The 14,960-nt window shown below is 31.7% G+C and overlaps 1 protein-coding gene across 1 annotated transcript in view; it reads left to right on the forward strand.

Annotated features, from left to right (window-relative positions):
• Positions 1-4,212: 4,212 nt before the first annotated feature.
• Positions 4,213-14,960, forward strand: part of LOC129216640 (microtubule-associated protein futsch-like) — a 92,973-nt gene continuing 82,225 nt past the window's right edge. Inside the window, exon 1 of the mRNA XM_054850857.1 lies at positions 4,213-4,433. Coding sequence (XP_054706832.1) covers positions 4,337-4,433 — 97 coding nt within the window. The 5' untranslated portion in view covers positions 4,213-4,336. The remainder of the gene's footprint in view (positions 4,434-14,960) is intronic.

Here is a 14,960-nt window from a genome sequence, read left to right on the forward strand (position 1 = left end):
TTAACCATTTCATTTTGCGTTTCCACGGTAACACTTTTTGAATCCATTGTTTATTCGGAACTCCAGCGCTCGAATACGCTACCATGCGGTGATTTACAAAACTGCCGATGAAACTAAAACATTGCCACGTTGCGTTCCACGTGTGTCTGTTGACGTAAACACAGGCAGTTTGTTCTGAGAATTTATTAACGCAATCGATGAGTCTTAGTTTGCTTTCAGCTACAGAAATTAATTCGTCTCTTAGTAGTATTCTCGAGCTTCTCAAAATAATGTTAGTTTTCCTTATTTCCTTCTAAAATATGAGTTGATTGAAAATGGTGAAAGCGATAACTGGATTAACAAACTTGGATAACGTTATACAAGGTAAAAAATTTTATTGTTTTGTATGAATTTGTAAGAATATGAGTTTTTTTTAATCTTAAATTAATTTAACTAACCATCTTTTACAGCAGCATTTAGTTGGAATGGACGGTATGCAAAATATTTTCTTGAATATATTATCGTAAAACAAAATGAAAAATGTTTCACCGAGAAAGAATTTACTTTATTCCTTTTATTCTCAGCTGAAAGGTTTCGCCAAATTTGTTTAGGGTTATAGTTTTAGTATTATGCGAGCAAAGTAGCCTTGGCGAGATTTCGCGTTTTTAGTTAAACCATTTTTAATTTTTATCATGAGTGGAATAAAATGGTAGTAAGATTACAGAATTCGATAAGTAAAAAGAAATAATGGTCAATCAACTGAAAAGAAAACTACTACCATATATCCGTAAGAATTCTGTAGATGATTTGCATAACTTGACATAATTAAATCGTAACTCAGAAATTAGAAAAATCGAAACAGAAAAATTTTAAATTAACCGATTCGGGAATTCGAGAGAAATAACTCAGCAACAAATGCAAAACAACAAGCGCTAACCAAGCAAGGCAAAGAAGTATCATCTTCTTTCGATAATAATTTGTAATGTCATATTGAATTTTCTAGCATTAATAGTTGTTCTTGTCAGGCTACAATTATTATTTAATTTTATCAAGAATTGATAAATATCGAATTCAACATCGTGGAAATAGCTGCTTAGAACTATGAACTACGTAGTTTGCATTAATCTTTGACGTTTAGTAATGCTTCTTGAATTCTCTTTTCTTTCTACGTGGGCCAGAATATCCACAAGACTTTGAAAATTAATTTAAAAAGAATAAAGTGAAAAATATCATACATACGAGCAAAAATCACAACACTTTTAGCATTTTCTTCGTTACCACATACGTTTGTTTTAGTTTTTAAGTCGGCCATTAGACAGTGACTGCAGTGCCCCCCTATAGTTCGTTGGAGTTGCGAATTTCCATCTTTCTCATTTTCAATTCTTAAACTTATTTTATTTTTGGTTACGCCTTTTTAATCCATCTTTCTCATTTTATTTTAGTTTCTTAAAAGTATTTTAGTATCTGTCGTCATTGTTTGGAGAGAAAATTTTTCATGATGGTTTTTTTTCTTTCATTTAATCCTGGTTATTGATGATACTTCACTTGACGCAATTTTTTTTTTTTTTTTTTTCAAGGTAGACCGAGCAAAGCCGGGCAACGCACCTAGTTTCATTATAAATGAAGTGGTGTAATTTTATTTTGAATAATTTATAATTATTTTAAAAATGTGGTTTTTGATAAAAATTTGTTGAACCATTCTTTTTGCTTGTTTGGGATACCCCTATATGGGGTGGGTTTGGACAGGAATAATTAGCATTTTTAAAGGTTTACGTAATATTTAGTTTAATTGTAAAATAGTTTTGATTTTGGGCTTATATGATGAAGAAATACATTATTTTTATCATAAAATATTAAAATAATAACAATAATAATCTGAATAAGAAATATCTTGATTTTTGAAAAAAAAATTTTTAAAGATTCCTCTCTCTCCCACGATATTCAGACTAGGTTAGAATTCCGTTGTTTTAGCTTTGATTTATTCCACTTTTCTAGTCCCTGATCTCTTATTCATTGAGGGATATTTTCAATTTTGCATGCTCAGTCATAAAGCAAGAAAGGGATAGTTTGTTCAGACAATTGGCCATTTTGAAGAACTGGACATTCCAGATACTTGGACAGTTTGTATAATCGGACATTTTGGATGGTTGGAATTTCGACTGTTGGTGATTCCTTGCGAATGTTCATGTAGAAAAAGAAACATGCAATGGAAAATATTTGTAATTCGGATTCATACGATAATTGAGTAGTTAACTTTAAAGGATCCAAAAGAATATTTTTTAAAGAATCGAATAAAACCTGGTTATAAAAAAAATGAATGAGAGAGGGAACAACTTGTACCCTTAGGTGTCCTATAGGCATCTATTCAATTATTATTAATGGCAGTTACTTTTTGATTTTGAATTAGCATTTTTCATAACAATTGTCATTATTTAAAACATTGTGCTTAACAACACATACTAACTAAATTGCTTTGATTGTAATGAATTTAGTTTCTCTTTTCTCTTACCATTTCTTTAGATTATTGTCAGTTGCTAAGAACAAAACTAGTATGATGAAAAAAGATTTTTTTAATATTCTATTTAAAGAAGATTAAAAGTTTACATTTGCTAATTGCTTCAATGTTCTATAGTTATAACAGCTATATGAGCTGTATTAAATTATCATATAATAGTGGAGAAAAATATTTTGCAATATTAAGTGTGCAAGTGAAAATATGTTCAATTAATTTTTAAAACAGCTTAATTGCAAAAGATGATAATAATAATCCACACCAAACAAAAATGTGGTCTAACTTTCTGAAACTGGTGTTTGCATTGTTTTTTCTTTAGTTTGGGGTAAGTGGGATTCGAATGTTTTTGATACGTTGCTACAATTTATCAAATGTATAAATGGGTATTTTTTACGAAACGAATTGAGGTGTATGATGCTTATTTCTCTTCACATAACAGTAAGTAAATAAATTGAGTTCCAGGTTTCTCTTCTTTTTCTCCGAATTCTTATTAAAAACTGAAATAAAAGATGAGTAAACTCGAAATTCAGATTTCGTAAAATAAAAACTTTACAGACAATGAAGAATCAGTATACATTTGCTCTTTAATCGGGTTTTTATTCAAATGATTAGGTGTGAGGAATTTCGAAAAGGTGGTAACAAAGTTGCAAGATTTGTTAAAGGAAAACATAATGACGGACCACCTTCAGCAACATAATTCCCTCTAAGGCCTATTTTTATCTCAATAAACAACTTTTACAATGTAAAATTCAATTAATTCCACCAATATAGTTTCTCTATATAGGTCTAAATAACAGTGATATATATATTTCTTATTGAAATAATCTAACTACGTTTAAATTTGGTTGTGATTTTCTTAATAAGAGGATTTAAGGTATCTTTAACATTGTTATTCACCTCCTTTATTTCATTTGAACCAATCAAAATTTTGAGACAGATTCATTTGCAATAACCTTTCAATCAATTGTGTAAATACAATATGTGACTAATGGAAAGTATCTGTGAAAAACAAGTTTGTTAAACGGTTTCTCCCCCCCCCCCCCCATTTTGACGATAAACAAATTCGATAAGCTTTCGATTAATTTCAATGAAATAGTATTTTGTCTTTCTTTGGTTTAAATATGAAATGGAAAATTAGCTTTTTAACCAGACACTCGTAATATACATCTAGTAATTTAACAAATACAATACCGAAATAGAATTGAAGTTGTACTATTAGACATTTTTAAGAGTAATGTTTCGAAGAAGAAAAAATTGTTTTTTCGTTTTTGGTTGGCAATAATTTTGAAGTATGATTTTTTTTTACCTTTCTTATATCAAATGTTGACAGAAAGAAGAAGAAAAAATGTCGAAAATTGTTGCCTGACATTTTGATAGGAGTATTTCTTTCCCATTCTAGTGCTTGAAAAAAAATTTATTTTTATTTTATTTTATTTTTTTTTTCAAACTCATCTCTCGACAATCAATGTTTGAGCAATGTGCTAGGTCTGACGAAATCAAGCCACGAGAAAAAGGGGGTGTGGTACTCCGTATAAAAATTCTTTTTTTCCATCATTATTGTTCTGGCGCACGCCTCCATCCATCCATCCGCCGTCCCGCCGCTGCGTGCGGCAGTCCCTCAGTCACGTGACGACCCCTTTCTACGTCACTGCGGCGCTCTGAGACAGAAGCCGGCCTTTGCAGTAAAACCCAGACTCTAGTATCGCTCTCAACAGCTGCGAGTTGCCTCCGACTGTTTTCGCTCTCTCTCTCTCTGTCTCGACATCCAGCCTCGCCGGCAGCCTCACCGCAGGCGGGCCCTTGCCGGCCCAGCGCCTGATCGCCCTCTACAGCCTGCTCTACAGCATGGCCTCCGCTCCGCCGGGATGTTACTTTTTGCTCGTCCTGGGCCAGCCCTGTGCCCAGGAGCACAAGGATCAAATCCTCCGCAAGGTTGAAAAAGGTGAGTTTTTTTTCTCCCCCCCCCCCCAATTGAAAAATCGAAACAATTGCACATTTAATTTCACCAGAGAGGCAGTTATAATTTATAAGACAACAGTTTAATCAATGACACTCAATTCGTATATTAATTTTCAGTTTTCCTTCTCCAATGTCCCATCTCAGAATGTGTTGAGAAATTTGTTTTAACAGAGTGATTTCCAAACTTTTCATATACCTGCGCCCCTCTTTTTTCATGCGGAAATAGTGTTGCCCCTCCCCTCAAGCATCCCAATAATCCAATTTTATAAATGCTGTCCTAGTGTCATAATTTTTTGAATGGATTAAAAAAAGTGTCATATTTTATATAAAATAGTATTGCACCAAATTGAGCACTGAGTAATTTGAGTATAATTTTGCGACAATTAAATAGTAAATAGAAGTATATAAAAACACATTTTAAAATACAACATTAAGAAAATATTAATGCGATTTGTGTGCTTCTCCCCCCCCCCCAACGCCTTGTTTCTTTTTATTTATTTTTTTAATTTACTTATTCATTTTATTTTTATTTATTTATTTTGTTTTGAGTACAAACATTCTCAAACGTAATGTCATTAAATGTATATCACCGTTCTTACCGCTGGCGATGACATTTTCCAGATTTTTATTTTCCAACCAAGAATTTATAATGTTTTTTTTTTTTTTTTTGAAACACTTTGACAACAACTGCGTGATCTCTTCACAGTAACTTTAAGGGCCTAGGGAGTCACCCCCCACAGATTGCAAACCACAGTTTTAATCCTTGACTGAGGAAAGGCCCGTCATTTAGGCATGTAAGGGAGGGGGACAAGTGTGTGCCCTCCCTGGATTTGGGATATTAATGTACTTACATACAAGTGAGCGTAGTTTTTACTATTTGTCGGTATAATTTACATTGAATATATACATTTTGCTCCCCCCCCCTCCCCCTGGAAAATTTCGAAATAACGGCCTTCACTGTTGAAGGGATTCTTTTTTTTTCTGTAACGTAAGTGGTTGAATATAGATAACAATCATTTATGGTATTAAAACCTGTGTGCGTCTGTCTGTGTGTCTTTGTCCAATTGTTTCTGTATTATTTATTTTTGTAAATACAACTGAAACAGTACTGTAAGTGACATGCAAATAAACATTACGTAAACATTGCAAAACGACTGAATGCAAAAGTTCAATTTTTTTGCGCACACCTCATCTCTCCAGTTAAAGGTTAAAAGACTTCAGTTTAATCATTGACATTTTAAAATTATTCTTCAATTTTGCTTTACTGTTATACCGTTTCAAAATGTTTTCAGCAACAACTGTTAACATGAAACATTAAACTAATCTCTCTGAATATCTCCGTCGTTGTTTCTCTTTTTTCGCCATTGATTCATCTTTTCAAAGTTAATTGTGCATATAATATAAAGTGCCCTGATATTTTTAAATAAAACAATTATTTAAAACGGTACCATTGTTCTAAATGAGTTTTCCTTACTTCAGAAAATGAAAAGCTCATTCTATATTCTTGCTTGTACTAAGCCATCTCTATATCTTGTTATATCTTAACGTCATTTTTTCCGCTTTTCAATCCCATGAAAAGGTAATAAGGCACAATCTAGAGAAAACATTATTGTCCCATCCAGTTTCACCCGCAGCGAGGGGAAGGAATCAATGACATTTTCTCCGCCCATCCCTCGCTCCTTTGGAATCATTTCAACATGTTTCTCCAAATAAATAAGTAAAAGAAATTAAGCACTAAAATGTTGCTATTAATAATTATTTCTTTTGTCTTTTATACCCGAACTCTTAGCAGTTAGCTTCAAATTTGATTTTTGATAACTAATTAACATTCCGTACTTAGTTGAAACAAAAAGTATTTTAAGAACTGTCCATGAATGATATCAACCTTTTTTCAACAATGTTGACCCCTCCTCATTTTGGAACGTAGTGTCATACTTCACGTTACCCCTCCGCTCTTTATATCAGAAGTCTGGGCAGTTTTTCATGAGCATATTATTAAAAAAAAGTATGATGTCACACTTCTGGTAACCCTTTCCGTCCCCCTTGTCACAAACTGAAAAATTTCTAATCTGTCCCCCCTCCTCAAAGCGTGGCATCATTTGTGGACGATCCCTTAAAAAACTTTGGTTTACTATTCAAAAATATGCTGCTCATTCTTTTAATTACATAAAATGAATAAAATTTTGATATACTATGTACTTTTTGATTTTAATTCGCAAAAATTTAAGTAAATGAATAATTATTAAGTCGTTTCCCCTCTTGATCCCCCCAGGGGTGGATACAGACTGTCATTTCAGGCAGGGTCATGCTGAAGAATGACCCCCCCCCCCCCTCCCCCTGAAGGATACCTGCAGTTTTGGGTACGGAAAATTTCCGAAATTGCTTAGGTGTCAGTAAAAAGCACCAAATCGGCCAAGAGTAAGGCACCTATTAGGGCATAAACGCTACTAATTAATTTCATGAGAAACAAAAAGTAGTAGTACTTTAAATATTTACTTTAAAAAATGATTTATGAATTGAAAAGTTTACTAAAATTACATACATTTTATTCATAAAATGTTTGAACACAATGTGGAATGATAATATTGTCGACGGTTTAGGTGGAAGGCCCCATGATCCTCCCTTGTATCCTCCAGTGCCCCTCCCCTCCCCCTCCATGGCAAATATTTTTCCTCAAAAAGATGTCACCCAACTATACCCTAAAGCTACATTATTTTGGTTTGAAAGGATAAATTCCAACACTGAATTTGAATCCAATCTAGATGAGAAGACCTTAATTAGACTATTGAAACAAGTCTTGGTTAATTGTAAAGCGTAACCAGTAGAAAGAGAATTTAATTTCTAACAGTTGAATAAGGTTTGAAATGAACAGTCAGTTTTCTTGTTTCACTGTACTTAACTGGCAAAACTTTATCAAAAATCGCTTCGAGAAGCATTATAATTATTTTGCCCTGCTGCGAGAAGCAGAGATGCAATTGAGGAGAAAGTTTCAGGGTAGGGTCTCTTTTAGGCCTTTTGGTTACTTGCCAATGAACAATTACCCCCATAAGAGTTATTATAAATCGCCTATCCCCAGAAAGTAATAATTCAACATGCACTGCGGTCAATTAGATTAAATTGTTTCTTCGCCCTTTTTTTTTTTTTTTTTTTTTTTTTTTTTTGCATTTGACAGCGTTTTATAAGGAATGCAAAAATTTATAATATTTTTCAACATCCTTTCCCATTTAGTACTTTGCAGACGTTGAATTTTTCAAAGTTTTTATTCTAATAAGCTGTTAGCAATAAGATTAATATTATAATAGCCAGTATCGGGCGATTACCATGAATTCATTTTTTGCAGCATTGGTATGTAATAAATTGTTGAACTCAAAACGAAAAAAAAGAAAAAGATTTTTTGTAGAACCATATAAACAAAATAAAACTTTCCTTTCAAAAGCTTACAAAATCAAGTTTTTTTTTTTTTTTTTTTTAAATAATTTGCTCTTAGTTAACTTTGCGCACAAAAATATTTTTGATCCGAATTTTCATTGAGAAAAAAAAATTAAAAATTTGGCTACAGCTAGCAATTTTAGCATTTTTTATTGAAAAAAGCATTTAGCATTTTTTATTAAAAATTTTTTTTAAATGCATTAAAGTTTGAAGGAATATTTATATAAATACCAAAGCTCATTCAAGAGGAGACATTATTTGTAAGATTGTAAATAAAGATTAAAGAATTTTCCAACACTGCTTGCCCTGAAAAGTAAAACATAATTCTTAATGCAATTCCCGAATGAATCTATTTTAGGAATGAAGTTCATCTTTCTAAAAGACTAAATCCGAAAAATGTGAGTAAAACTTTTCTTTAAAAGCATTTTACAGAGTTTTAATGTAAGAGTTTTACACGATTATTTTAACACTACCCTACTTCTTTACGACCATTACTGTTATTTTTGTTCTTTTATGAAAAAATAAGGTAAAAAATAAGCCCCATTTTGAGCTAAGCAATCCTATTTCTTAAGGACCATTTCTGTTATTCCAGTTTTTATGATTAACTAAAGTGATCTAAGCCCCGTTTTGAACTGGTAAAAACCTCCCTTGCTCAGGTCATGGCTACCTGCGATCCTATAGGTATGATCCACAGGTAGCCATGCTCAGGTCAACTCCGTTTCCACCACACAAAGTTCCCGGGACGCTAAAAAGTCCCGTTTTCTGACGCGGCAGAATGGAACACTGCAAATGTTCCAACCAAAAGTCATTGCGTGGAATTATTTAAACATTTTTGTACAAACAATTTGAATCACACGTACTTTTGCCAAACAACTGGTCATATTATATGCTTGTTTGGTCCTACTGTTGCAGTAAAAAAAGGTATTTTTGTTTAATGTGTGGACTAGCAGAAAAGCACAGTGGAAAATCACGAACCTTCAAGGAACGTTAATCGTAAGCAAAAAAATTATATGAAATCCATATCATGAATTTCGTTCTTATTTCAAATCAGCACCAAACGTACTCAAGAAAACTTACACATTAAAAAGTCTTCATTCTACATCAATTCTATTTTATTGAAGTATACATTTCTGTTCTTTTTTACAATAAAGCACAAACTACAAAAAATATGCTATTTTTCAAAAGTCTAAAATTGTTAAATGTTCTATTTGAGGAGAGGGGTGAATTCATAACTATTGTATGAAAAAAAAATGCTAAATTTTAAAACTTTTTATTGCTTTCCATTTTAGAATATGCCATTAAAATATGGGGGTCATGACTTAAGAGACCTTAAGAGACCAAATATAGCCAAAAATCGCATTTGGGGAACTTTTATTTCAAAAAATTTGCCCCAAACCCCGTATCTCTGTCCCAAAATTGCACGTTGAACCCATCCCTTTCTTTCTTAGATTGACCCCTTCAAAATTAGAATTTGATTAGAGATGATTCTGAAGCTAAAATTTCTAAAAAGTAAGAAAACGGTAATTTTGTACTTCATAGTTATACATATCATATAACTGGCGTATACCCTGAATATTCATATAAATCACTTCTCTAATGAATAGATTTTTTTGTAACCTCAAAATCTCTTGGTATTTTGCCAAATAAAACATAAAGGCGGTATATTTCATTGCTAAGCAACCAAATTGTTTTACGATCTGCAGATGTACGTTCTTATCAGTGAAAAGACGTTGTTTAAGTTCATTCAGAGTTTTTTTTTTTCTTGAGATTTGACAAAGTGTGAATGCTATTTGCATCAATCTAAATTATTATTCATCAAATTGTATTGTCACAGATTTTACAATCTGAATTTCTTAAAATAAATTTACTTTTACAAGCAAATCGGTATTACCGAACACTGTTATAAAATAGTTCACTGAGAACCGAGAAACAATTATTTTAAGTCCGTTAAATTATTATTTTTTAGATTAGTGTTTTAAACGGTGCATAATGTCTCTTCTCATTAGCTTCAGATGTGCATGCAAAATGCATGCCCGTATTGTATCATTTAGTAAAGTTCGGGGCTTCTTTCGGTAAATTGAGGATTAATTCCTTTCCGAGAATTTAATCTCTAGACATCTATGCATATGATACGTTCCTTCAGTTTTCTTTGGAGTTTAATATTCTGGAGTTCTGTGATTTCTATTAAAAATCTGGCAATGTTAAGGAAATAAACACTAAAATGTAATGTAGGGGAATGTAGGGCAAAGTGAAATAGCAGAGCAACATGAAATAGTGAAATATTTACTCTGCTTTTAGTGCTGCCTAAGCGGTAATATTTTAACTATGTAGTAACACATGCGGTTTATTCCAGTCAGGAAAAAAAATACCGCCGAAGATTAAATCATATGATAATATAGGCTATTTTCAAAAATTGATCCCCATATTGTAATATTTTGTTGCAAGTCAAAAATTATTTTTGTTATTATAAAATGGTCAAGTTCTTGTTTTAAACATTTTCAAACATTTATTGAGATCTTCTAAAATTCGGTGCAATATCTATTTAGTTAAAATTCTTCTTATTTGCCATTTAAATATTTTGTACATTTAGTCAAGTACGTACATGCGGGGCAAAGTAGATGAGGCAAAATGAAATAGTTTATTTTGTTTACTCACTCAATCATTTACTAAATCACTTAAGTATTCATTTACTAATTAGTTCATTAACGTTCCTCTATTTAGTAATTCACTTATTTATTCATTCATTCACTTATTTTTTTCTTCATTCACTCTTTTACTCTCATTCATTATTTTTTTTTCATACATTAATGAAGTTATTTACTTAATTATTTTTTTATTGTTTTCGCATGTTTTCATTTTTCATTCAACCTTTTATTCACCGGTTCATTTGATCGGAAGTATTTTATATTATCGAATGGAAAATATTTCACTTGCAAAATATTTTGTTTTTCATTCTGCCCCTAGAAAAAAAAGTGAACATTTTTTTTTTTTTTTTTAACGCGCAAATTTGCTGCTAAAAATAAAAAATGTTGTTTCAATGCAAGTTGTTTCATTGTAAAAGAATCATTTTGAAAGAGCTCAGTTATCTTAACAAATTCACTTTGCCCCACATTCCCCTACCTTATGTAAAAAAAAAAAGGCAATTATTAGCTTGATTACAATAAACACACTAATCAGGAATACGCCTCACCTGAGAGTAAACGAGGCCAGTTATAAACGTTTAGAGCATTGCATCTGCGTAGTGGATATGTTATCGAGACATCACGATAATGATTGCACAATGGGGTTGTTTCCTTCCGTCAAAAGTACTGTTTTCCTTAGCTGAGAGCTAGAGCCAATTTGCGCATGCGTCAGGTCTGCTCTGATTTTATCAAAATAGGGAGGTAAACCTGAAAGTAAAAGGTGCAAAATAAAGTGTTTAGCAGTTCTTCTAAAGTAGTGTCGCAAAGGACAGAGATAGCAAGTGCGAGAGGAAAGTGTCCATTCTCAACCTATCGCCTCTTTTTAAAATGGAATCTATCCCGAATGAATCTTTTCTTTCGAGAACGGACAGTACTTTAAGTCACTAAAATGTATAGGAAAAGCAAAAAAAAAAAACATGAAGCCAGAAAAAAAAAAAAAAAAAAAAAAACTTTGATTTTCCCAACAGTCATTTTTTTTTTAAAATTTTTTTAAATGTCCGATTTTTGAAATAAGGCGTGGTCTTTATGACGTCACAAGTGATTTACTTTGGCGTGCTAAACCGGTACCATGCTAAATGTTTACTCTTTGCTGTCAAAAGCGGTTCCAGGTTATGATAAATTGTGCTATCTGCTAATGGCATCAGTGAATGGCCTTTCATCACTTGTGATGTTATGTGTAAAAGCGCAAAAAGTGAATTTCAATCTGCGCATCGATGAAATAATTGTTAAAAATATTAAACTTTGGAAAATTATTTAAAAAATAGTTTAATCCTATGTTTTTAAGCATGCTCTTTCAGAAAAGAATACTTTTAAAATTTCGGAAACGACTCCATTGTCATTACTAGTAACACCCCTTCTGGTTCCGAATTCAACCAATTTTGTTTATTGTCAATCCCTATGTGTTTATTTTTCAATCTGTTCAAACTGTTCCGTGTGCATTAAAATTTTAACAAAAGATTTGTTTTCCTAAAAATATTTTTAATGACAAACAGTAGCAACCTTAAATTTGTTTTGTCTTAAAAGCGAATAAATTCAAACCTCCAATTCAAACATAGTACCATTGTGAATTTATATTATTAATTTATTTTGTGGGAATTCAGGAACTACATTGGAGCTGACTGAATACTCTACAATGCGGTGATAAAATTAGAAATAAATATCATTGTTCACGCTACTAATACGTCATTTTCATGAATCACAAACTTACTCGCTGACATAACAATGGAAAAATTAGATTCATAATAGTGAATTGTTTTACTGTAATATTATGAACAACGTACATAAATTGGTTTTGTTTTCATGTCTCATAAAGTTATGTTAAATTGTATTGCACAAAAAATAAATTCACAAGCTAACACCAACATAGAAATTTTTGTGAGGGAAAAAAAGTTATAGTATCGTACCCTTCCAACAAAAGTAGCACAACTCAGAAGAAAAAAAAGAAAAGAAACAAGAGCATTGGAGAAAATCAAGGTTCTACGCAATAGTACAAATTTTAACTAATTTATTTTCCAACACTACAATATGCGTAAAACATTTATGACGTTATGTTTACTGGTTGGCTTTTGTAGTCTGAACTGATAGTATATACCTAAAGTTCGAAAACATTTCTTCTAAAGTATGAAATTTTAATGTTGTGTTACTATTGATTATACAGTTTATGCGCTAACATGAAATAAAATGAATTGAATTGAATTGAACATGCTAGGTTTTACGCAATACTACTTTTAATTGATTTGTGATCGAACACTACAATACGCAAAAAAATATTTATGATGTTATGTTAACTGTTTTTTTTTTTTTTTTTTTTGTAGTCGGAAGAAAATTTTTCTTCTAAATTGTGAAATTTTGACGATGTGGCACTATTGATTATACTGTTTATGCGCCAGCTCGCTCGAATATACGCAGTACTACTTTTAATTAATTTGTTCTCAGACACTACAATACACGTAAAACATACATGATGTTATGTTTACTGGTTGGCTTTTGCAGTCAAAAGTTCATATTTAAAAGTTCAAAAAATATTCTTCTAAATACTTTCAATGATGCGGTACTTTGAGTGTACCGTTTATACCTCAGCACGCCTGTTTTGCTATTTATACGTCACCACATACCATGCAGTTATGTAAACTAGTTTTGTGGTAAGAAAGGGCATTGAAATTGTATTTTAAATCAGTAATTAGTACGCTTTTTTCAAATTTTTGAGATTCATCATATGTGCTGCCGGGGTGAGATATGATCGTGATACATTACTTTTTATATCATGTTCTTGTACTTTGGTCCAGACAAAAAATTTCCATTACTTACTATAAATTGCTGTTAATGGATAAAATTTTTCTAAAATTACATTTCTTATTTTATAAAAAGACACAGTTTTGCAGCTGATAAATATTGATAACAAACTGTGAGCACAGTTTTATTTATTTGCATAACTTTCATACACTACTTTTAATATATTTTAGTTTTTGTAAAAAAAATTCGAAACTTTGTACTATGATACGGGTAAAAGGTTTAAAAAAAAAAACTTCAGTAAAATAACAGTTTCGAGTCTATCAAAACAAGTCCCTTCATCAGTGCATAAAAGATATGTTCCCACTAAAACTGTAGAAACATGTAGTCGTGATGCATTGCTTTTTATTTACTGTAATCAGGGACGGACAAAATTTTTCCATTACTTGCTGTATATGAGTAAAATGAGGCCGAGGTTCACAGACCAAGGTATTTATTATTAAATTCCCAATTTTTACATTTAACTCATGAGCTGATATATTTTGTTTTAGATAAAAATTATTCTAAACAAGATAGTAGGGAAACCTTTTTAATTTTCAAAAAATAAATAAATAAATGGAAGAAAACTAACGGAACATTCAAGGCGTGAGTTTTTAAGTTGGTTTCAGACCTTATTGTACCCCAGAGGGCCTTATCTTTACTGGCTACTTTTGTAAACATTGGTTGGTAATATAAAACTAATAGGTTTGATATTTATGAAAAACAATATCTTGTAGCATTTCAAAATCATACAACTATCAAAATAGGTCATAAAATCTTTATTCGGTTAATTAGCTAAGACATGCAATTTTCTTTCACAAACATTGCATCAATTATAATATACAAATTACAATTTATATCTTTTTACTACTATGTCAATGTGTTACTAATTGAGTCAATGTTGTGGCAATCCGTTATTTTCTATACAAATCATGTTCATGTAAAATGAAAGAAAAAAAAAAGATTTCATAAAAGAAAAATGTATTGCTCTGCCATAAATTTGTCTCGCAACCTGCAAACTAAAAAAGAAATTTCAAAGATCACTTGCTGAAAGTATTTTCGAGCTTTTTTACGCATTGTAGCTGGCGTAGAAATTGATGTTTTTGGTTAAACTACTACGAATTTCCGTGACTTCCGGCAGTTAAGAAACACGACATTAGAATAGCGTACACAAAATCAACTTTTCCTCGAATATAATCTATGAAGTATCGACCGATCAATTTATAAGATGTTTCCTCTTGCAAGGAACTTATTGCTGAACTATGAAATGAAACCATTATTCTTCTCAAAAGTAGTATTTTGATAATTGGATACATTTTTTTTTTCAGAAATTTAACAATCTAGACGAGATTGAATAATATTTTAAGAAACTAATAATGGAAGTAAATTTTCGATACGTCCACTGTACGGTATTTCCTTTTTAGCAGAATATTCTAAGGTTGCGGATTCGGCGTCGAAGAGTCAGAGTCGGGATGATTTAGGCCATGGCCCCACTTAATTCTTATAGGCCGTGAAAATCGCTGAAACTCATGACAACAAAGAGGGCATTACACGGAACCCTTGTTTCCATTACGTTGTCATTCATTGGTAGATACAGGGGTTCCGCTCAGCGCCTCTGGCGGTCAAAATTG

This window comes from Uloborus diversus, chromosome 2, assembly GCF_026930045.1.
Source record: "Uloborus diversus isolate 005 chromosome 2, Udiv.v.3.1, whole genome shotgun sequence".
NCBI classification, from domain to species: Eukaryota; Metazoa; Arthropoda; class Arachnida; order Araneae; family Uloboridae; genus Uloborus; species Uloborus diversus.